A 24,837-nucleotide genomic window follows, 5' to 3' on the forward strand; every position below is an offset into this window, starting at 1 on the left:
CCGTGAACTATGATCATGCCACTGCACTCCAGCCTGGACAATAGAGTGAGACCCTGTCTCAAAAAATGTATATATATATATGTGTATATATACACACACATGCACACACACACACATTTAGTATAGTCTATGACTTGTGACTAGTTGGCTTTTTGATCCAGTTTTATAGGAGCTCTGTCTTTGTCTTGGATTTCTTATTTGAAAATGCAGAAAATAGTTCATATTCTGTTATAGGAGTGATGCTATTATTATTTTACTAAAGTGATTTATAACAATGTACCTTAGTTTTTCTGTGAATCCAGATTTCCACATATTGGGCTTGCATTATGTTACATCTACTTAAGGCATATATTTAATTCTATTTTGTGGAAAGGGCTGGGATATTGTTGTCTTCTACTATAACTACACAATCTTTGCAAAATCATTTCTTAACAATTTAAAGAAATAAAGGGTAGTGCATTTAGTTATACAGTTTACACCATTGTTCCATTAGAAGCTAAATGATAGGAGTGAGGATACAGTGACATCAATTGTTAAGGCCTGTGCATTATTCATTTAACATCTGCTGTTGGTTTTCTTTTCCCTATGGGAGAATAAATTACAGCACATCAGCACATTTTTCATGCTTTGTGTTTAAGCATTTAAAAGACATTTATTGTATTATTAATATTATTTTATTTCTGCTTGCTTGGCAGCCCCTGAAGTTATCAATGCCCACGACTATAGCCAGCAGTGTGACATTTGGAGCATAGGTGTCATAATGTACATGTTGTAAGTAGCCTGCTAAATGTACACTTTAAGATGAGTGGATAGTTTCTAACAGTAGAATGATATAGACTTTAAATTAAAACTAATATATATTTTTAAAAAGTGATTTAAAAACCAATTGGGAGATCATTCTAAAAGTTCTCTTATTAGTTGTCAGGTATACATCCCTTAGGTATTTTTTAATACTGTAAATTTATAACTTTCAGCTTTGGTTTTCATTGATCTATAAATGCAACAATATGATCTGAGCAAAATGAAAAATCTTAACACCTCCCGTATCCCTTGCTACAAACCAAAAGCTTCATGAAGTTCACTTACAGCTTATCAGGTGTAGGCAAGTACTGTGGCCTGGCACTGGTTCTGCCCATACAGGCAGAGCATAGGTGGGAGTGGGTACTAACTAGGCAGAGGGTCACTCAGGATCTAGGGGAGTATTCTACAGTTCCTAGTTCCCTTAATGCTGCTGTAGCCTTCAGTCATTCTTGTTCTTCCTTCTCTTTCATTCTCAAGATTCAGTCAAATTCCATGTCCTGCTCATTTTTCCTTTGAAATATCCTTACCTATTCTTTGATTTCTCTTCACCTGTATCTTTTCTCCTTATGATTCCTTTTCTAGACTATTGCAGGGTCTTTCTGACTGTTCTCCCTACTTCTGGTCACCCTCCCCGGTCTGTCCTTCATGTTGCTGCCAGGGGTGTCCTTTCAAATCACAAATCTGATCATACTGCTTCCCTGATTAAAAGCCTTTGACATATATATACATACATATATATATATTTGTATACAGATAAGTATCAGAGCATCCTGGCATGGCATGGCATGGCATAGCAGGTCTTTCATGACCTGACTCCAGCATGACTTTCCAGTTTGGGGCTAGATATGTATTCCTGTGCACCTACACTGTGCTGTGATGATTCCAGGTCACATTTCAATACTCAGACACACCCTGTGTCGCTTGCCTCTGGGGTGTGTATGGGTATGTGTGTATTCTTTTTCTTTATAAGCTTTTTTCCTGGGTGGACTCAGCTCAAACATTAAAGCCTTCTATTTCTCTACTCCTACTTTACCCCACCATAGCAGAGTTCCTACATTTATTATGTATATACTTTCTCATGCTCCACAAAAGATTTTAAGGTAGCATGCAAAACAGTAATGTTGAAAGAAAAAATAATAAAATAGGAACATTTAACCAGGAAGGTTTGCACATGTGTAAATCCGATAGAATTCATTGTTCCCTTTTATGTAGTCTCATAAAGCTTTTAAAAACTATGTTATAATATTATATATATAGTATCTGTTTTCCTTGTTCCAAATTCCATGGAGGACAGAGACCTTAGATTATTCATCTTTGCATTCCTGGTGTGTGGTATAAGAGACATACATTCAGTGCTCAGTATGTTTGTTAAATTGAATTAAAGTGAATTTTCTAAGAGGTGTTCTGAAAAGTTAGTGACCATTGTTCTGCCTCTTGGTGAATGTGAACATTTTTATGTTGATGCAACATTAGTTTTATGGTCATATTGAAGATTTCACTATGTACTACCTCTTCCAGATCATTTCTAAATATTGACATCACAGTAGTTATATTTTCACAGGTCTGTGAAATGGAATACACAGGCAGTAGAAATTGGATGATGTGATTGTAGCTGTAACTCAGCTGGTCAACACACATCGTTGCTTAGATTACATAAAGTATAAAAGTATTCAAAAAGTTTTTGATCATTTTGTGCTGATTAAAATCATGGTGCAAAAATTCTGAGCCTTAGTCTTTAATTAAAATATAGCTTTTAAATTAATCTTTATACTCTCAAGGCTTTATCGAAAGCATGAGTCAAACATCCTACATATAATCTAATATTATGCAATTCATATAGTGTTTGCTGCCTTCTTAGTTTGAACTTGGTGTTAAGGAAAGTGAATGTATTATATCTTAACTATCTTTCTCTTTCTTAGAAATATAATTTTAATTTTTCTGCTTCAGAGTGTGACTGCATATCATCATAATGACGTTGTCTTTTCTTTACAGTAGACTCTTACTTAGCTAATCAGTGCCTATTCATTAATCTGTCTGAGCCCAATGGTGTTATAATTTCCTTCACCAAAAGCACAAACATATTACCTTCTCCAGGGGGTTTATTTGCTTGTTTTTCAGTGACCTCTGATTCATTTCTATTTAATCAGATAGTGCTAACATACTTTCTCAAGGTGAAATTAGCATAAGTAAATATTCTTTGTAGTTACTGTCCTCTGCTGTTTTGATTTCTATGAATGCAACAAAATAGTAGGAAGACTTTAAGAGACATTTTTCATTTCTTGGATTCCCTTTTCTGGATGTGGAGGAAATTGCTGTCATAAAATTTTGTATGCTGCTGATTAACCAACCGTTAGATACATTTTTATGTAAGTAAAATTGCAAAGAACAGAAAAAAAGTGAACTTTTTAAGATGTAGCCCTTAAGCTATAGTTGCATGCTAGTCAGGCAATGTAGAGGCAGCTAAGAAATTGGTGGATGTGCATATCACTGGTTGATAACAGGCTCAATGAAGTAGGCCTTTGCTGGCCTGCACTATTATAATATATAGTAATTGTCCAGTAGGCCATTTTTCTGGCTATTTTGTTTTCCATAGCTTTTTAATTGCATTTTAAAACTAAATATCTAGGCGAATAGGATGAGACAGAGGAAATCAGAATGAGCTAGAGAGATAAAAAGTATTAAAATAAGAGTTTGCAGAACAATATGATACTGATAAATACTTAGTAAGAACCTATTGATAAATGAAAAAGCTCTATTGTCCGGTCTAGTTTGATAAACCACTAGGATGAAAGCAACTTTTCTCCCCACAAAAGTCATCATAATCATCATTATTACTATGAAAAAATCAAATTTGGACTTATTCAGAAAATGTTCATGAGTTAGATTTTTAAATAATTAAAAATATAAAGAAAATTAGTAAAAATGTAACTGTTAAAAGACATAGAGATTAGTATACTTATGTACAGTGTAGACCAGCAGTTTGGGAAGTATAATGAAATTACACCATTTTATTCTTTCATCAATGAAGTATAAAAATATATTCCTGAGAGTTGAAGAATAGACACAGAGTTGCCCCTGTGATGAATCTAATTTCATCTGTTTGGTTGTCTTTGGACAAATCTGGTTGTTGTCTTAGGATTGCCCTCAGGTGTTGGAGTTGACAGTAATGAGGATGGCTGACATTTGTTGATATTGTATTATGAAGAATTGAAGTCAGCTTTTAAGCTTGTTCTTGTAGTTTTGACCTAGATCACTTATTGAAGTAATAGCTTTATAGGCTTGCCATGTTCCGTTAAGAGTCTAAAGATACATTGTTTCTGTATTACAAGCCCATGTTTACTTTATACACACTGCTCATGGTTTTACTGATGTTGGTCATTATGTGTACTCAGCTTTCACCCTTTCAGGCCGAAGGGTCAAATTATTGTCTGATTTTTCCACATTCAGACCCTTTTCATTTCATATACAATTTTTGAAGAGTTGTGTCAATTTTAATGGCTTTTTGGCTTTGACTCAGATCCTATAGAAATTCCCAGGGTTAGGGCTGGGCACATTTGTGCACGCCTGTAATCCCAGCATTTTGGGAGGCCAAGGCAGGTAGATCACTTGAGGTCAGAAGTTCGAGGCCAGCCTGGTCAACATGGTGAAACCCTATCTCTACTAAAAATACAAAAATTAGCCGGGCGTGGTGGTGCATGCCTGTAATCCCTGCTACTCAGGAGGCTGAGGCAAGAGAATGACTTGAATCCAGGAGGTGGAGGTTGCAGTGAGCCGACATCGCACCACTGCACTCCAGCCTGGGAGACAGAGTAAGACTCCATCTCAAAAAATAAAAAGAAATTCCCAGGGTTAGTCTTGGTTTATATTATTGCTAACATTTGTATAGTATTTTACTATGGATAAAAGCCTTAGCTGGTCATTAGACTTTGGTAACTAATTAGACCCTGATAACTCACTGTATTTTTCAGTTGAGTCAATTTGCATTATGTACCTTAAGGTATTACCTTCCTGTTGCTCACTCTCAAAGTGTATCTCCTTCATTAGCTACGACTATTATTGTACACTTACACTCACCTTCCCATATTTTAGCCCCAGTTAAGCTTAGTGTTTCCCCACCTGCAAGGGCTTTGGGTCATTGCTAATCTGGAGGTTTTAGTGTATATTTGCATACTTCCTCTACCAGATCCTTTCTCTAAATATTGAAATAAGAGCCTAGCACTGATCTTGGAAAACCTTGTTGCTTCCATTTTTACTTCCAGGCAGGTACCCATCTCTTCCCATCCTTTCCTTAAATATGAAGCAGCACTACTTCCAAGTCCTATGGAAACTTAATTTTAATAGCCTTATTTTTGTTATTTAAAAATTTAAACAAAGTGATTGCTTTTGTTGCAGATTTTGTGGAGAACCACCCTTTTTGGCAAGCTCAGAAGAGAAGCTTTTTGAATTAATAAGAAAAGGAGAACTACATTTTGAAAATCCAGTCTGGAATTCCATAAGTGATTGTGGTAAGTATAAGTGTGTTATTATTTGCTAAAGCTAATATAAGTAACATAAGAAAGTTGGCCAGTGGTTAAAATGTTTTAAATCTCTGTTTCGTCATTAAATTTACTTGTGGAAATGAACACTATTTACTTGTGGAAATAGAAATATCTTCACTGTGATTGTTCATCATCAAAACTTTCAAAAACAGAAAATACGTAATAAAAGTTAAAGAGGAAATTTGCTGATCATCTAGCTAATGTTTACTATAGACCATTAAACTAGGTAATCCAGGCAATAAAACTTCACTTTAGGCTTTAAATTTTATTTATTAGGCATTTATACTGATGGTTTTTATTGTATACTTGACATCTTTCTTTCCTGTTATACAGACCTAATCCTAAAAAATTGTAAAATGTGTGCTATTAATTGTAGTTAAAATAAATAAGATTTTTCAGGATTTTTTTCTTATTTTTAGCTAAAAGTGTTTTGAAACAACTTATGAAAGTAGATCCTGCTCACAGAATCACAGCTAAGGAACTACTAGATAACCAGTGGTTAACAGTAAGTTACAATATTACTTCTTTCTTTCTGACACGCTACCATTGCTCATTTCTTTTTATTTTGTCTTGGAGTTTTCTGTATAATCTAAAACAGTTAGTTTGATTTTCTGTCAAATTAAAAAACATTGAGTCTTGACAAATTTCTGAAAATGGGCATTTTCAAACTGTTAGAACTGTTGTCACAGTTGTATATATATATTTATAGAGGTTTAAATGATCTTTGTTCAGTGTCATGAAAGTATCATGCCCAATAGAACAGAGCTGAAAAATGTCCAATATTATAGCTCTGGAAAGTTGAAACAGTCCATATAGTTCAGTGATGTAAAACACTGGAACCACTCACCTCTCTTTCAACTCTTGGGGTGTAGAAAATCTTTAGGGACTCAGAAAAGCCATGATCTCCAAACAGTGGCAGTCTCCTGGTTTGGAATTTTATTTATTTACATATTGCTTTCTGCCGTTAGACTAAATTCTTCAAGCACAGACCTTGTGTCTTACTGATCTTCGTATCCCTGCATCCAAACATTACCTGGTCACAAGAGGAACCTTGGAAAAGGCTACTGCTTATCCCTCAATATTTATTCTTCTCCTTCTATAATAATAAGGATCCTGACTTTTGGTTGGAAACATTGCTGTCCAGTTAAAAGACTCTTCCCCAGTGTTCTTTGCTAGTTATCGTGATGGTCAGTGAGATGCAAGTGGAAGTGGCTGCAATTTCTGGAAAGTGTCCTTAAATGGAGCTGGTGTGGCATTTCTCATGTAGTTCCTCTTTCCTGGTAGATGCAGATGTGAGTTTGAGTAGCCATATTAGATTATAAAGTGGAATCTGGAAATGGCAGAGCAACAAGATGCAAGAAACCATAATAGTAGCTCACAGAGCTGCCATGTCAACCCTTCACTGCCTACCTCCAGAATTTATGAATGGGAAACAGACGTCTGTCATCTTTAAAATACCCTATAGTGTGCAGCTGGACCTAATTTCGATTAATACAATCCTCAAACAATTGCTGAATGAGTGAATGATTCAGTAAGTGGATAGGTCTGTAGATACCTCAGAAATTTTTCTGTGAACTGAGATTAGAAATTATTAGAGCCATATGGGAATATTACTAGAGACTATTCATCTATTAAAAATTGTAGATCTATTATTTGCTAGATACTGTGTTAGGTATTGGGGATACATGATATAATTACATTTAAAATGTAAATTAGCATATGATAATTTTTTTTTTTTTTGGGGACGGAGTCTCGCTCTGTCGTCGGGCTGGAGTGCAGTGGCACAATCTCGGCTCCTGGGTTCAAGCGATTCTTCTGCCTCAGCCTCCTTAGTAGCTGGGCACTAAGGAGGCACGTACCTCCTAAAGGCACCTACCACCACACCCAGCACATTTTTGCATTTTTTGTTTTGTATTTTATTTTGTATTTTGTATTTTTGTAGACACGGGGTTTCACCATGTTGGCCAGGATGGTCTCAATCTCTTGGCCTTGTGATCTGCCCGGCTCGACCTCCCAAAGTGTTGGGATTACAGGCGTGAGCCACCATGCCCGGCCGATAATATTCTTAAAAGATCATTCTGACTATTTGGGTGGGGAATGGCTTGGAAATAGGGAATTAGATAGATGTTGAAGTAGTACTGTTGAGAGATAATAGTGACTTGGATAGAATAGAGATGAAGAGAAAAACATGAGTTATATTTTAGAGGCATAATTGATAGGATTTGATGATGGATTAGATGAAGAATGAGGATAAGAGAAGAGATAAGGATGACATCTAGATTTTATTCAAATAACTGGTTCGATGTTGGTGCCATTTACTGAGATATGGAAGACTGTAGGAGAAATAGATTTCTTTCTGGGACAGGGATGGTGAATCAAGAGTTCTGTATTAGATAGGATCAGTTTGCAATGCTTATGTGGCATCCAAGTGGCGATACCAAACAGATAATTGAATATATGAGTTTGAAACTGGAAAGATTTAAGATGGAGATATAAATTTGAGAATCATGAGTATACAAATACCACATAAAGCCATTGGACTGAAGAGATAAATAAGGAAGAAAATACAGATAGAGAGAAGAGGCCCCAGCAACATGTCTTTAGGCACTAAAACATTAAGAACCTCAGATAAGTTTAGATACATAAATATATAGTGATATCACCCTCCTTTTAAATTACCTAATTTTCCTTTGGCAATTTCTAATCATTGCTTTAAATAACTTTTTTTTTTCTTTAAGGGCTAAAAATAGTCTTCATCCAAGAATGAATTCTATTTGCCCTCTTCTATGAATGTGTTGCTCTCTCAAAGGATTCTGTGCAATAATTATTTCTGGCCTAAAGTAATTGTGCAAATGAGTTAGCAGCTAGATCACTGCAAAACTATATTGAGTAGGTTTGTAGTACAGCAAAATAAACTGTAAAACAGATGGTGTGCCTTAGAAATTTATCTCTTTTCAGCATCACACAACATTCGGGTTGGGCCATTTAATTATTTGTTTTCTAATTAGCACAACTTTATTTCTGGCTTTGGTCATTTTTCTAGTAGTCTCCATTTTTGAGCCTCTGTAACATTTGTCTCTATGAAGTCTTTGCCAAATGGATAGAGAAGTGACAGATATTGTGTGCTATATTGGATTGTCCTAAGGAATTCAGTGGATGAAATTTAGAATACCGGCATTTTACAAACTTCTAAAAGGCAAAACTCTTCTTAACCACTTGAAGTCTTACTTTCTATGACTCATATCCTCTGTTTGAAGTAATCTAAGGAAAACATGATAGTTCTCTCAGCGCCCTGCTGCTTTATAACCAGAGCTTACCTTCTGCAATACCTAACACATAGTAACATTTTTCTATAAAAAGTTTCTATGGTTTAGCCTATGTACTGTGCATTTTGAAATATGGTAATTATCTGAAAAGTATTCTAAGAAAAATAACTATTTCTCTTGTACATTTAAGGGAATGGAATTTCAAATAAACACATACATATTGTCATCCTGATTTAAAAAGTCAGAGGTTAGATGTAAGGAAAAATACCCAAGAAATGACTTTCTTGCAAAGAAAGAGTTTGACTCTAATGGCCGGGAATATGCCGGTTCTTTTCTTTCGTTCATTTCTTCCTTGTTTCCTTTTACTGTCAACTGTGGTTCAGGAGTTAATTGCTTCTTATTAGGTAATTGCCTTGGTATTCCTTCAAAGTCTCTTGGTGACAAATAACACCAAGAATTTACATTTTAAACAAGTTTCCCAGGTATTTCTTCTGCCCACTTATGTTTAAAAGCCACTGCTATAAATTAAGGAAGCCAGTTTTTTTTTTTTTTTTTTTTTTGTCTTGCCAAAATGTAGTTTGAGCTTTAATGGTATTCAAACATTAATTCCTTCAACACATTGTGTGTGCACGCACGGGTGTGCCTACCAGGTACCAAGTGTAGGTATAAAATATAGTTAAAGCCACATAAGACATGGTCTCTGACATAAGGAACTTACAATTTAGTAAGGAAAACAACCTATATATAAGATTCAATGCAAGGAAGAAAATGATAAATGACATAAGAAATTACAAAATGACCAGAGGTATGGAGGCAAGCAAGCGTGAAGTCAGAAAGTTTAATTTGACTGGCAGATAAGAAGCTTGAAGGAAAGAAGTGAGAAATGAGACCAGAAAAGGAAAGAAAATTGTGAGACTAAGAAAGAAAAGAAAATCATGAGTGGACTTGAATCCAGGTTACAATTTTAACTTCATTTCATAGGTAGTAAAGAACAGTTGTATGCTCTTTGAAATGAAAGAAATTATTAATATCGTTAAAGTGCATCAGTCTTGCCAGGTGGCTTATTTTAAATAGGACCTCAATCACCCAAATGTCTATATTGATTGTAGCAAGTATCATTTTATTTAATCCATCAGGTACTAGAGAGGTACAAAGATGAATAAAACAGTTCTTCTCCTTGAGTAATTAATTTACCACAAGTAAGTCTGTACTTTGCTTTGTAGTCACAACCTTGCAAAAGCACTTTGTAATCAAGGTGTAGGGACTAATTTCAGAACAGTCTTTCCTAATGTATGAACAGGGCCTTTGTTCATTAATTTACGTATTGTTATTCGGGTTTTGATCATTAGCTTTTGACCTCTAGCTTTAACATATATACTCTGTATAAGAGGATGGAAATTTTCTGATACCTAACTAATTGTTGGCTGTTATTTTTTCCTTCTGTATATTTTCATCCTAAATATGTTAACTCTTACTTTATTTTACTGTATGTAGTTATTCATACATTCTGAATTAATCTTATATATGTGAATACATTTTTGAGTCTCTAATGAAGCTTTCCATCAGAATTACGTTAAGGAGGCCAGGCATGGTGGCTCACGTTTGTAATACCAGCACTTTGGGAGGCCGAGGTGGGTGGATCACAAGGTCAGGAGTTTGAGATCGGCCTGGCCAATATGGTAAACCCCATCTCTACTAAAAATACAAAAATTAGCCTGGCATGGTAGCGGGTGCCTCTAGTACCAGCTACTTGGGAGGCTAAGGCAGAAGAATCGCTTATCGCTGGAACCCAGGAGGTGGAGGTTGCAGTGAGCCAAGATCGCACCACTGCACTCCAACCTGGGTGACAGAGCAAGATTCCATCTAAAAAAAAAAAAAAAAAAAAAAAATTATGTTAAGGAAAAGCTCATGAGCCAGGACACTTGGGGATTTACTCAATATTCAATTATTGGTTATTACTCAATAATTCAACAAATGTTTATTAGATAACTACTATGTGCTTTGGAGGACACAAGGATCAGTCTGGCATGGTCCCTGCCCACAGGTTGCCCACAGCCTAATAAAGGGTTTAAAACAAAAACACTGGCAGAGAATGATAGATCCACAAGGACGTAAATGTACTATAACAACTACTACTAAATTTCCAAGAAGAGAGCTATTATTCTTTTAAGCAAGCTTGTCCAACTCACAACCCAGCACAAATTCATAAACTGTCTTAAAACGTTATGAGATTTATTTATTTTTTTCTTTTTTTTTTTGGCTCTTCAGCTGTTGTTAGTGTTAGTGTATTTTATGTGTGGCCCAAGACAATTCTGCCAATGTGGCCCAGGGAAGCCAAAAGATTGGACACCCCTGCTTTAGGGGATTATAAAAATTACTGAAGGGTGGAGGTAATATGTGATCTGGCTTTTTAAAAACTGGGTAAAAATAGAAATTAATGTAGGAGTCTGGGTAGGGAAGGTAAGAGAATTCTAGATAGAAATAACTTTTCAAAGGCATAAAGATAGAAAAAATATGAAGTATACTCAGAGAATAATTTGTAGTTCCTTTTTTTTCTATAACCATAGAAGGCATATAGGACAGTAGTGGGAAATTGTGTTGAAAAGGAAGGTTAGAGCTATTTTGCTCTAGACCCTAAGACTTTACATTTGATTCATTTGGCAATGACTTACTACTAAAAGGCACTCAAGTGCCATGATCACTGCTGTGCTTATGTGAGTTTTCTCTTTTATCCCTCTCACCCTTGGAGCAATATGTGAATGGACTTGGATGAAGTCTGTGGGCTAGAGATAGTGATTAGATTCTGAGGGAAGAACTCTTATTCGAATGGAGTATCTTGCCTGAGGTAGTTTGAATCTCAGTTGAATCTAGGAAGAGCCCTAGGAATAAATTGGAGTTGAAGGTCTTGAGGGAACCCATATACACAGGTCGTGGCTAAAGGGTGGAAGGAAGCAGGATCTTAATGAGGAGGTGAACCAAGAGTCGGGAGTTAAATAGAAACAATGAGTATTGGAACAGGCTGGCAACAAGTAGCCAAGTGTCTGAGACTCTATCAGTTAGTGGGTTGGTGGATACATTGTTGGCCAGGAGTGACAGAACTTCAGGAAGAGTTATCTGGCAACAGTGTGTGATAAACGTTGTCATGGTGGCAAGCAGAAACCGGAGAATTGAAGTGAACTGGGATGAGATAACGAAGACTGGAACTAGGGCAGTGAGTGGGAACAGAGAAGAGGGGAGAAAGAAGACCTAAGAAAGAAAACATAATTTTATAATTTTATAACTAAGTAGACGTGTTAGGTAAGAGAGTAAAAGCAATCAAAACTGCTTCTTAGGTGACTAGGAAAATGGTATGAGAAAAAATAAAGTCTAGAAGTGCTGGTTTTGTAGATTGGAACAAAAATGAAGTGTTTTGGAACAATCTGTTCAAACTTTTATGTTTAAATTATAACAAAAAAGAATTTTGAAAAATGACGAGTCTCCTCAGATATTTTTAGGTTGAACTTCAAAAATTTTCACCATAAATGTAATTAATTGCAAGGGATATAATTTCTCATATAAACATTTGTAATTAAAAATAAAGCTAATATCATTTTTTACCCATATGGGACATCCATCTCATTCATTTTTAGATATTTATGAACAAGTTCTTCTTTAACAGAAACTAGGTTATTCATTCTTCTCTTTGAATGTGTGTTTCTATTCTACTTCTTCCACAGAACTTTATCCTAATGTAATAATAATTTTGCTTGAATGGATTTTATTAATCACCTATAATTTGTCTCATTTTACAAAAAAAAGTTCAAATTTATATTTAAATTTTTGTTTCTGTTTCCTGGGACTCTAAGGCTGTATAATTTCTAAAAATTATTTAAGAATGACTTTTCATTATGATTATTATCAGTAGTATATAATCAATCAAGAGAACATGATTTTATTTTTTTAGAATTATTAAACTAACAATATTATATTGGAAATGCTTTAGTGGATAGATAGGGCTGCTTTCCCTCCCGATTAATTCATGCATACATGATCGAATATTTCTATTGTTAGAATGAGACAATGTTCAGCAATATTGTATTGTTTTTATTTCTTTTATTTTTTTTATTTTTTATTTATTTTTTTTGAGACGGAGTCTCGCTCTGTCGCCCAGGCTGGAGTGCTGTGGCCGGATCTCAGCTCACTGCAAGCTCCGCCTCCCGGGTTCCCGCCATTCTCCTGCCTCAGCCTCCCGAGTAGCTGGGACTACAGGCGCCCGCCACCTCGCCCGGCTAGTTTTTTGTATTTTTTAGTAGAGACGGGGGTTTCACCGTGTTAGCCAGGATGGTCTCGATCTCCTGACCTTGTGATCCGCCCGTCTCGGCCTCCCAAAGTGCTGGGATTACAGACTTGAGCCACCGAGCCCGGCCTGTTTTTAGTTTTTATAGACACTAAGAACCTTATATAAATAAGTGGATATGAACGAAAGGACTTTTGACATAGTAGTGTTATGCAGTTGATCACAGCTGTTTATGTTTCAAGACCACTCAGTGAAGGGCCTGCTAGAGGAGATTCTGGTTCCTGCCAAGATACTGTGTCTTCTCTGAAGATTAAACCTGAAGTAACTTTAGAGAGAAACCTCATGATACCAGGATTCAGAGAAGAGTGAGAAATCCCTGGGAAGATAAAGGGATAGCTTGAGCTGGTGTGGATAGTGGGTGAGGGTGCAGCCAAAGGAGGGAATTAAAATGGAAACACAAAACAACCCAGTTTCCCCTTTTGCCTCTCATCACTTGCTTTGGGACACCGATGCTTATCTCCTCACAAGGGTCTGAAGTAATAAAATCAGAGCAGCACTGAAGCCCTAATTGAATGAGAAGCCAAGGAAAATGGGTGGGAATTAACTCGTTGTAGGCATTGACTTCTTACCTTTTGGCCTCCAAACTCTAGGACTGCTGGGTGATGCTTTCGGTGTACTCTAGGAGTGCCTTCTCCTCAGATTATTTCTCCTGGCGGGAAGAGGTGGGCATGTGTGAAACCCTGAATTGAGGAGTTGCTTAGTGGGGCAGGCTTTTGGTATCTAGGATTCTTCCCCATACTCTTCCTTGATCTCCCGAGTCCAAGGGCCAGGACTGGCTCTAGATCCATGCCTTGTCTTCTGGGGTGCCAATGCTTCCCAGGAAAAGCTCAGAGGCCAAGTTTCAAACACCATTAGAAGAGAGTTTAGAATACGCAGTCCTAGAATTTAAAAATTTACAAAGTGAACATACTAAGAGAGATAAGGGAAGATGTTGATAATATGACGCAAGAATAAGAAATAAAAACAGAACCAAGTAGGTATGAAAAATATAGTAGTTGAAATATAGAATGCAGTGATATAGGATACATAGTAGATACAGCTAAAGAATGAATTTTAAAACTAGATGATCAGATTGTAGAACTTTATACAGAAGGAAGCAGGAGAGGATAAACAAATTGAAAATAGAAAAGATATATAGGGTTAAATGTAAAAGTGCCAAAATCTATCTAATAGGATTCTCAGAGAAAAAATAAAAAGAGGGAGGAGGAAATCTTTTAAGAAATAATGGGGATAAATTCATCAGAATTAAAGAAAGAACTTAGCTTTAAAGAAATGATAGACTAGCCAATAAGAGAGAAGAAAAAAACTGACAAATAGACATAATGAAATTTTAAAACATTGAAAAGAAAAATTCTAAAAGCTCCCAGAGAGAATGAGCAAATCATATAAAAAAGAACAACAATCACATTGACATCCTACTTTTCAGCAGCAACATTGGATGCAAGAGTAACTGGAGTAATATGTTAAATATATTAAGGGAAAAAGACCTTTCAAATTCAAATTTTATATCCATTCAAATTGTTATTCATATGAAAGGGAATGATTAAGATATTTTCAAATATACAAGAGCTCAGAGGGTTTGCCACAAGAGTCCTACAATTAAAACACATGGTAGAAGTACTTACAGAGGAGGAAAAACAAATCCAGGAGATGCCACAAGAGCCGTGTGCAGCAAGAGTGTTTAAATATCTTGGTAGAGTTTGCTGGTATCAAAAAATACAAAAACAACACAAAATCAAAGAAGAGGAAACATAATCATAATAACCCAGAATTAAAATTCATGATAATATCCACATGACGAGCACTGGGAAGGGGGAAAGGGCATGGGAGCAGCACATGAAAGTGTGCTAAAGGAGAATATGGAGGCATCAGATTTTTAAAGTAGGAAGGAATGAAAAACATATAAAGAGTGGGAGACACTGAAATAAAAATGATACGGAAGGGGGCAGGAACTGAAAATTAATGATATCTAACTTTTTTTTTTATTCTTATTATACTTTAAGTTCTAGGGTACATGTGCATAACGTGCAGGTTTGTTACATATGTATACTTGTGCCATGTTGGTGTGCTGCACCCATCAACTCGTCAGCACCCATCCACTCGTCATTTACATCAGGTATAACTCCCAATGCAATCCCTCCCCCCTCCCCCCTCCCCATGATAGGCCCCGGTGTGTGATGTTCCCCTTCCCGAGTCCAAGTGATCTCATTGTTCAGTTCCCACCTATGAGTGAGAACATGTGGTGTTTGGTTTTCTGTTCTTGTGATGGTTTGCTGAGAATGATGGTTTCCAGCTGCATCCATGTCCCTACAAAGGACACAAACTCATCCTTTTTTATGGCTGCATAGTATTCCATGGTGTATATGTGCCCCATTTTCTTAATCCAGTCTGCCACTGATGGACATATGGGTTGATTCCAAGTCTTTGCTATTGTGAATAGTGTCGCAATAAACATATGTGTGCATGTGTCTTTATAGCAGCATGATTTATAATCCTTTGGGTATATACCCAGTAATGGGATGGCTGGGTCATATGGTACTTCTAGATCAAGATCCTTAAGGAATCGCCATACTGTTTTCCATAATGGTTGAACTAGTTTACAATCCCACCAACAGTGTATAAGTGTTCCTATTTCTCCACATCCTCTCCAGCACCTGTTGTTTCCTGACTTTTTAATGATTGCCATTCTAACTGGTGTGAGATGGTATCTCATTGTGGTTTTGATTTGCATTTCTCTGATGGCCAGCGATGATGAGCATTTTTTCATGTGTCTGTTGGCTGTATGCATGTCTTCTTTTGAGAAATGTCTGTTCATATCCTTTGCCCACTTTTTGATGGGGTTGTTTGGTTTCTTCTTGTAAATTTGTTTGCGTTCTTTGTAGGTTCTGGATATTAGCCCTTTGTCAGATGAGTAGATTGCAAAAATTTTCTCCCATTCTGTAGGTTGCCTGTTCACTCTGATGGTATTTTCTTTTGCTGTGCAGAAGCTCTTTAGTTTAATGAGATCCCATTTGTCACATTTGGCTTTTGTTGCCATTGCTTTTGGTGTTTTAGACATGAAGTCCTTGCCCATGCCTATGTCCTGAATGGTATTACCTAGGTTTTCTTCTAGGGTTTTTATGGTATTAGGTCTAACATTTAAGTCTCTAATCCATCTTGAATTAATTTTCGTATAAGGAGTAAGGAAAGGATCCAGTTTCAGCTTTCTACTTATGGCTAGCCAATTTTCCCAGCACCATTTATTAAATAGGGAATCCTTTCCCCATTTCTTGTTTCTCTCAGGTTTGTCAAAGATCAGATGGCTGTAGATGTGTGGTATTATTTCTGAGGACTCTGTTCTGTTCCATTGGTCTATATCTCTGTTTTGGTACCAGTACCATGCTGTTTTGGTTACTGTAGCCTTGTAGTATAGTTTGAAGTCAGGTAGCGTGATGCCTCCAGCTTTGTTCTTTTGACTTAGGATTGTCTTGGAGATGCGGGCTCTTTTTTGGTTCCATATGAACTTTAAAGCAGTTTTTTCCAATTCTGTGAAGAAACTCATTGGTAGCTTGATAGGGATGGCATTGAATCTATAAATTACCTTGGGCAGTATGGCCATTTTCACAATATTGATTCTTCCTATCCATGAGCATGGTATGTTCTTCCGTTTGTTTGTGTCCTGTTTTATTTCACTGAGCAGTGGTTTGTAGTTCTCCTTGAAGAGGTCCTTTACATCCCTTGTAAGTTGGATTCCTAGGTATTTCATTCTCTTTGAAGCAATTGTGAATGGAAGTTCATTCATGATTTGGCTCTCTGTTTGTCTGTTACTGGTGTATAAGAATGCTTGTGATTTTTGCACATTAATTTTGTATCCTGAGACTTTGCTGAAGTTGCTTATCAGCTGAAGGAGATTTTGGGCTGAGACAATGGGGTTTTCTAAATATACAATTGTATCATCTGCAAGCAGGGACAATTTGACTTCTTCTTTTCCTAACTGAATACCCTTTATTTCTTTCTCTTGCCTGATTGCCCTAGCCAGAACTTCCAATACTATGTTGAATAGGAGTGGTGAGAGTGGGCATCCCTGTCTTGTGCCAGTTTTCAAAGGGAATGCATCCAGTTTTTGCCCAATCAGTATGATATTGGCTGTTAGTTTGTCATAAATAGCTCTTATTATTTTGAGGTACGTTCCATCAATACCGAATTTATTGAGCGTTTTTAGCATGAAGGACTGTTGAATTTTGTCAAAGGCCTTTTCTGCATCTATTGAGATAATCATGTGGTTCTTGTCTTTGGTTCTGTTTATATGCTGGATTACGTTTATTGATTTTTGTATGTTGAACCAGCCTTGCATCCCAGGGATGAAGCCCACTTGATCATGGTGGATAAGCTTTTTGATGTGCTTCTGGATCCTGTTTGCCAGTATTTTATTGAGGATTTTTGCATCGATGTTCATCAGGGATATTGGTCAAAAATTCTCTTTTTTTGTTGTGTCTCTGCCAGGCTTTGGTATCAGGATGATGTTGGCCTCATAAAATGAGTTAGGAAGGATTCCCTCTTTTTCTATTGTTTGGAATAGTTTCAGAAGGAATGGTACCATCTCCTCCTTGTACCTCTGGTAGAATTCGGCTGTGAATCTGTCTGGTCCTGGACTTTTTTTTGGTTAATAGGCTATTAATTATTGCCTCAATTTCAGAGCCTGCTATTGGTCTGTTCAGGGATTCAGCTTCTTCCTGGTTTAGTCTTGGGAGAGTGTAAGTGTCCAGGAAATTATCCATTTCTTCTAGATTTTCTAGTTTATTTGCGTAGAGGTGTTTATATTATTCTCTGATGGTAGTTTGTATTTCTGTGGGGTTGGTGGTGATATCCCCTTTATCATTTTTTATTGCGTCTATTTGATTCTTCTCTCTTTTCTTCTTTATTAGTCTTGCTAGTGGTCTATCAATTTTGTTGATCTTTTCAAAAAACCAACTCCTGGATTCATTGAATTTTTGGAGGGTTCTTTGTGTCTCTATCTCCTTCAGTTCTGCTCTGATCTTAGTTATTTCTTGCCTTCTGCTAGCTTTGGAATGTGTTTGCTGCTGCTTCTCTAGTTCTTTTCATTGTGATGTTAGAGTGTCAATTTTAGCTCTTTCCAGCTTTCTCTTTTGGGCATTTAGTGCTATAAATTTCCCTCTACACACTGCTTTAAATGTGTCCCAGAGATTCTGGTATGTTGTATCTTTGTTCTCATTGGTTTCTAAGAACATCTTTATTTCTGCCTTCGTTTCGTTATGTACCCAGTAGTCATTCAGGAGCAGGTTATTCAGTTTCCATGTAGTTGAGCGGTTTCGATTGAGTTTCTTAGTCCTGAGTTCTAGTTTGATTGCACTGTGGTCTGAGAGACAGTTTGTTATAATTTCTGTTCTTGTACATTTGCTGAGGAGTGCTTTACTTCCAATTATGTGGTCAATTTTGGAATTAGTGCGATGTGATGCTGAGAAGAATGTATATTCTGTTGATTTGAGGTGGAGAGTTCTGTAGATGTCTATTAGGTCTGCTTGCTGCAGAGATGAGTTCAAGGATTCCTGGATATCCTTGTTAACTTTCTGTCTCGTTGATCTGTCTAGTGTTGACAGTGGGGTGTTGAAGTCTCCCATTATTATTGTATGGGAGTCTAAGTCTCTTTGTAAGTCTCTAAGGACTTGCTTTATGAATCTGGGTGCTCCTGTATTGGGTGCATATATATTTAGGATAGTTAGCTCTTCCTGTTGAATTGATCCCTTTACCATTATGTAATGACCTTCTTTGTCTCTTTTGATCTTTGATGGTTTAAAGTCTGTTTTATCAGAGACTAGTATTGCAACTCCTGCTTTTTTTTGTTCTCCATTTGCTTGGTAGATCTTCCTCTATCCCTTTATTTTGAGCCTATGTATGTCTCTGCATGTGAGATGGGTCTCCTGAATACAGCAAACTGATGGGTCTTGACTCTTCATCCAGTGTGCCAGTCTGTGTCTTTTAATTGGAGCATTTAGTCCATTTACATTTAAGGTTAATACTGTTATGTGTGAACTTGATCCTGCCATTATGATGTTAACCGGTTATTTTGCTCGTTAGTTGATGCAGTTTCTTCCTAGCCTCAATAGTCTTTACATTTTGGCATGTTTTTGCAATGGCTGGTACCGGTTGTTCTTTTCCATGTTCAGTGCTTCCTTCAGGGTCTCTTGTAAGGCAGGCCTGGTGGTGACAAAATCTCTAAGCATTTGCTTATCTGTAAAGGATTTTATTTCTCCTTCACTTATGAAACTTAGTTTGGCTGGATATGAAATTCTGGGTTGAAAATTCTTTTCTTTAAGAATGTTGAATATTGGCCCCCACTCTCTTCTGGCTTGTAGAGTTTCTGCCGAGAGATCTGCTGTTAGTCTGATGGGCTTCCCTTTGTGGGTAACCCGACTTTTCTCTCTGGCTGCCCTTAAGATTTTTTCCTTGATTTCAACTTTGGTGAATCTGGCAATTATGTGTCTTGGAGTTGCTCTTCTCAAGCAGTATCTTTGTGGTGTTCTCTGAATTTCGTGAATTTGAATGTTGGCCTGCCCTACTAGGTTGGGGAAGTTCTCCTGGATGATATCCTGAAGAGTGTTTTCCAACTTGGTTCCATTTTCCCCCTCACTTTCAGGCACCCCAATCAGACGTAGATTTGGTCTTTTTACATAATCCCATACTTCTTGCAGGCTCTGTTCATTTCTTTTTCTTCTTTTTTCTTTAGATTTCTCTTCTCGCTTCGTTTCATTCATTTCATCCTCAATCGCTGATACTGTTTCTTCCAGTTGATCGAGTCGGTTACTGAAGCTTGTGCATTTGTCACGTATTTCTCGTGTCATGGTTTTCATCTCTGTGATTTCGTTTGTGGCCTTCTCTGCATTAATTATTCTAGTTATCAATTCTTCCACTCTTTTTTCAATATTTTTAGTTTCTTTGTGCTGGGTACGTAATTCCTCCTTTAGCTCTGAGAAGTTTGATGGACTGAAGCCTTCTTCTCTCATCTCGTCAAAGTCATTCTCCGTCCAGCTTTGATCCGTTGCTGGCGATGAGCCGCGTTCCTTTGGAGGGGGAGATGCGCTCTTATTTTTTGAATTTCCAGCTTTTATGCCCTGCTTTTTCCCCATCTTTGTAGTTTTATGTGCCTCTGGTCTTTGATGATGCGGTACTGAAGGGGTTTTGGTGTGGGTGTCCTTCCTGTTTGTTAGGTTTCCTTCTAACAGTGAGGACCCTCAGCTGTAGGTCTGTTGGAGATTGCTTGAGGTCCACTCCAGACCCTGTTTGCCTGGGTATCAGCAGCAGAGGCTGCAGAAGATAGAATATTGCTGAACAGCGAGTGTACCTGTCTGATTCTTGCTTTGGAACCTTCTTCTCAGGGGTGTACTCCACCATGTGAGGTGTGGGGTGTCGGTCTGCCCCTAGTGGGGGATGTCTCCCAGTTAGGCTACTCAGGAGTCAGGGACCCACTTGAGCAGGCAGTCTGTCCATTCTCAGATCTCAACCTCCATGTTGGGAGATCCACTGCTCTCTTCCAAGCTGTCAGACAGAGTCGTTTGCGTCTGCAGAGGTTTCTGCTGCTTTTTTGTTGTTGTTGTTGTTGTTGTTGTTGTTGTTTAGCTGTGCCCTGTCCCCAGAGGTGGAGTCTACAGAGACAGGCAGGCCTCCTTGAGCTGCTGTGAGCTCCACCCAGTTTGAGCTTCCCAGTGGCTTTGTTTACCTACTTAAGCCTCAGCAATGGCAGACGCCCCTCCCCCAGCCTTGCTGCTGCCTTGCCGTTAGATCGCAAACTGCTGTGCTAGCAATGAGGGAGGCTCCGTGGCCGTGGAACCCTCCCGGCCAGGTGTGGGATATAATCTACTGGTGTGCCCATTTGCTAAGACCCTTGGTAAAGCGCAGTATTGGGGTGGGAGTTACCCAATTTTCCAGGTGTTGTGTGTCTCAGTTCCCCTGGCTAGGAAAAGGGATTCCCTTCCCGCTTGTGCTTCCCAGGTGAGGCGATGCCTCGACCTGCTTCAGCTCTCACTGGTTGGGCTGCAGCAGCTGACCAGCACCGATTGTCTGGCACTCCCTAGTGAGGTGAACCCTGTACCTCAGTTGAAAATGCAGAAATCACCTGTCTTCTGTGTCGCTCGCGCTGGGAGCTGGAGACTGGAGCTGTTCCTATTCGGCCATCTTGCTCCGCCCCCTCAATGATATCTAACTTAACATTCCAGAATTTTAACAGAATAAACCCAAATAAAGTAGTAAGAAAGATAAAACTAAGAGTAAAAATCAACTAAATAGAACACAAAGATAAAATAGAAAAGATCAACAAGGTCAGTATTTGGTTCTTTGAAAAAACCGACAAAATAAATACATCTTTGGCAATATTAAGAAAGAAACAGAGAAAGCAGGCTGGGCATGGTGGCTCACACCTATAATCCCAGCACTTTGGGAGGCCAAGGTGGGTAGAGGAGGGCATGGTCCCTGGCTAGGGCTCTACCCCCGGGCATGTGCCCACAGACCTAGGTGAGGACCGGCATTTGTCTTTTCCTGCCTAAATGTTGCATTTTCCAAGACCACCCCGGCCTGCCATGCCCCCATCCTGGGCCTATAAAAACCCCAAGACCCTAGCAGGCAGACGCACAAGCATCTTGACATCGAGAGTCACACCGCGGCACAGAGCCAGCAGGCCTGCAATCCATCCACCGGCAGAACAACATGGAGTTTGGCTGGGGCTGTTGGAGGAGAGCCCAGGCTGCTGATTTGCCTGACTCCAGGGGAAAACCACCTTCCCACTCCATCTCCCTTCTGGCTCTACATCCATCTGCTGAGAACCTACACTCAATAAAACCTTGCACTCATTCTCCAAGCCCTCGTGTGATCAGATTATTCTAGTACACCAAAGCAAGAAAGCTTGGAATGCAAAAAGCCCTCTGTCCTTGCAATAAGGCAGGGGGTCTAATTGAACCGATTAACACAAGCCACCTATGGACAGCTAAACTAAAAGAACACCCTGTAACACACACCCACTGGGACTTCAGGAGCTGTAAACATTCACCCCTAGATGCTGCCCTGGGGTTGGAGCCCCACATCTGCCCATCTGCATGCTCCCTCTAGAGGTTTGAGCAGCGGGACACAGAAGAAGTGAGCCACACCCCCACTGCATGCCCTGCAAAGGCGCTGAGGGAACTTTTCCCATTTCAATAACAGGCTTAGATGGGAGAAACAAGTCCAAATACAGAAATAATTACAAGTACATTGGTTAAAAATACCTGTTTAAAGGTATATTGTCTAATTGAATTTTTAAAAAATCTAGCTCCCTACTATTTATAAGAAGCATATTTGAGGCATAAAGACATGGAAATATTGAAACACAAAGAATGGAAAAGGACATATCAGGGAAACATCACAAAGAAAACCTGTATAATGGAATTAATACCAATTAAATATACCTTAACACAAACAAATCATCGTTAAGGGATAAAGAAGGTCACTTTATAATGATTAAAGATTCAACTGAAAAAGATTATATAGGGAGGGGCGGAGCAAGATGGCCGAATAGGAACAGCTCCAGTCTCCAACTCCCAGCGCGAACGACACAGAAGACAGGTGATTTCTGCATTTTCAACTGAGGTACTGGGTTTATCTCACTAGGGAGTGCCAGACAATCGGTGCTGGTCAGCTGCTGCAGCCCAACCAGTGAGAGCTGAAGCAGGTCGAGGCATCGCCTCACCTGGGAAGCGCAAGGGGGAAGGGAATCCCTTTTCCTAGCCAGGGGAACTGAGACACACAACACCTGGAAAATTGGGTAACTCCCACCCCAATACTACGCTTTAAGCAAACAGGCACACCAGGAGATTATATCCCACACCTGGCCGGGAGGGTTCCACGCCCATGGAGCCTCCCTCATTGCTAGCACCGCAGTCTGTGACCTAACTGCAAGGCAGCAGCAAGGCTGGGGGAGGGGCGCCCGCCATTGCTGAGGCTTAAGTAGGTAAACAAAGCCACTGGGAAGCTCTAACTGGGTGGAGCTCACAGCACTCAAAGAAACCTGCCTGTCTCTGTAGACTCCACCTCTGGGGACAGGGCACAGCTAAACAACAACAACAACAACAACAACAACAAAAAAAGCAGCAGAAACCTCTGCAGATGCAAACGACTCTGTCTGACAGCTTTGAAGAGAGCAGCGGATCTCCCAATACAGAGGTTGAGATCTGAGAACGGACAGACTGCCTGCTCAAGTGGGTCCCTGACCCCTGAGTAGCCTAACTGGGAGACATCCCCCACTAGGGGCAGTCTGACACCCCACACCTCACAGGGTGGAGTACACCCCTGAGAGGAAGCTTCCAAAGTAAGAATCAGACAGGTACATTTGCTGTTCAGCAATATTCTATTTTCTGCAGCCTCTGCTGCTGATACCCAGGCAAACAGGGTCTGGAGTGGACCTCAAGCAATCTCCAACAGACCTAAAGCTGAGGGTCCTGACTGTTAAAAGGAAAACTATCAAACGGGAAGGACACCCACACCAAAACCCCATCAGTACATCACCATCATCAAAGACCAGAGGCACATAAAACTACAAAGATGGGGAAAAAGCAGGGCATAAAAGCTGGAAATTCAAAAAATAAGAGCGCATCTCCCCCTCCAAAGGAACGCGGCTCATCGCCAGCAACGGATCAAAGCTGGACGGAGAATGACTTTGACGAGATGAGAGAAGAAGGCTTCAGTCCATCGAACTTCTCAGAGCTAAAGGAGGAATTACATACCCAGCGCAAAGAAACTAAAAATATTGAAAAAAGAGTGGAAGAATTGATAGCTAGAGTAATTAATGCAGAGAAGGCCATAAACGAAATGACAGAGATGAAAACCATGACACGAGAAATACGTGACAAATGCACAAGCTTCAGTAACCGACTTGATCAACTGGAAGAAAGAGTGTCAGCGATTGAGGATCAAATGAATAAAATGAAGCGAGAAGAGAAACCAAAAGAAAAAAGAAGAAAAAGAAATGAACAGAGCCTGCAAGAAGTATGGGATTATGTAAAAAGACCAAATCTACGTCTGATTGGTGGGCCTGAAAGTGAGGGGGAAAATGGAACCAAGTTGGAAAACACTCCTCAGGATATCATCCAGGAGAACTTCCCCAACCTAGTAGGGCAGGCCAACATTCAAATTCACGAAATACAGAGAACGCCACAAAGATACTCCTCGAGAAGAGCAACTCTAAGACACATAATTGCCAGATTCACCAAAGTTGAAATCAAGGAAAAAATCTTAAGGGCAGCCAGAGAGAAAAGTCGGGTTACCCACAAAGGGAAGCCCATCAGACTAACAGCAGATCTCTCGGCAGAAACTCTACAAGCCAGAAGAGAGTGGGGGCCAATATTCAACATTCTTAAAGAAAAGAATTTTCAACCCAGAATTTCATATCCAGCCAAACTAAGTTTCATAAGTGAAGGAGAAATAAAATCCTTTACAGATAAGCAAATGCTTAGAGATTTTGTCACCACCAGGCCTGCCTTACAAGAGACCCTGAAGGAAGCACTGAACATGGAAAAGAACAACCGGTACCAGCCATTGCAAAAACATGCCAAAATGTAAAGACTATTGAGGCTAGGAAGAAACTGCATCAACTAACGAGCAAAATAACCGGTTAACATCATAATGGCAGGATCAAGTTCACACATAACAGTATTAACCTTAAATGTAAATGGACTAAATGCTCCAATTAAAAGACACAGACTGGCACACTGGATAAAGAGTCAAGACCCATCAGTTTGCTGTATTCAGGAGACCCATCTCACATTCAGAGACATACATAGGCTCAAAATAAAGGGATAGAGGAAGATCTACCAAGCAAATGGAGAACAAAAAAAAAGCAGGGGTTGCAATACTAGTCTCTGATAAAACAGACTTT

At 38.8% G+C, this 24,837-nt stretch overlaps 2 protein-coding genes across 10 annotated transcripts in view; one reads left to right on the plus strand and one right to left on the minus strand.

Moving 5' to 3' along the window:
- Positions 1-24,837, minus strand: part of RPL27A (ribosomal protein L27a) — a 1,008,958-nt gene that overhangs the window by 252,023 nt on the left and 732,098 nt on the right. The gene's annotated exons all lie outside the window — the stretch shown is intronic.
- Positions 1-24,837, plus strand: part of STK33 (serine/threonine kinase 33) — a 218,110-nt gene that overhangs the window by 159,516 nt on the left and 33,757 nt on the right. For all 4 annotated transcript variants that reach the window (XM_050756205.1, XM_050756204.1, XM_050756206.1 and 1 more), the window contains exons 10-12: positions 696-771; positions 5,194-5,306; positions 5,759-5,844. In XM_050756205.1, the coding sequence (XP_050612162.1) occupies positions 696-771; positions 5,194-5,306; positions 5,759-5,844 (275 nt within the window). The remainder of the gene's footprint in view (positions 1-695; positions 772-5,193; positions 5,307-5,758; positions 5,845-24,837) is intronic.

This window comes from Macaca thibetana, chromosome 14, assembly GCF_024542745.1.
Source record: "Macaca thibetana thibetana isolate TM-01 chromosome 14, ASM2454274v1, whole genome shotgun sequence".
Classification (NCBI taxonomy): Eukaryota; Metazoa; Chordata; class Mammalia; order Primates; family Cercopithecidae; genus Macaca; species Macaca thibetana.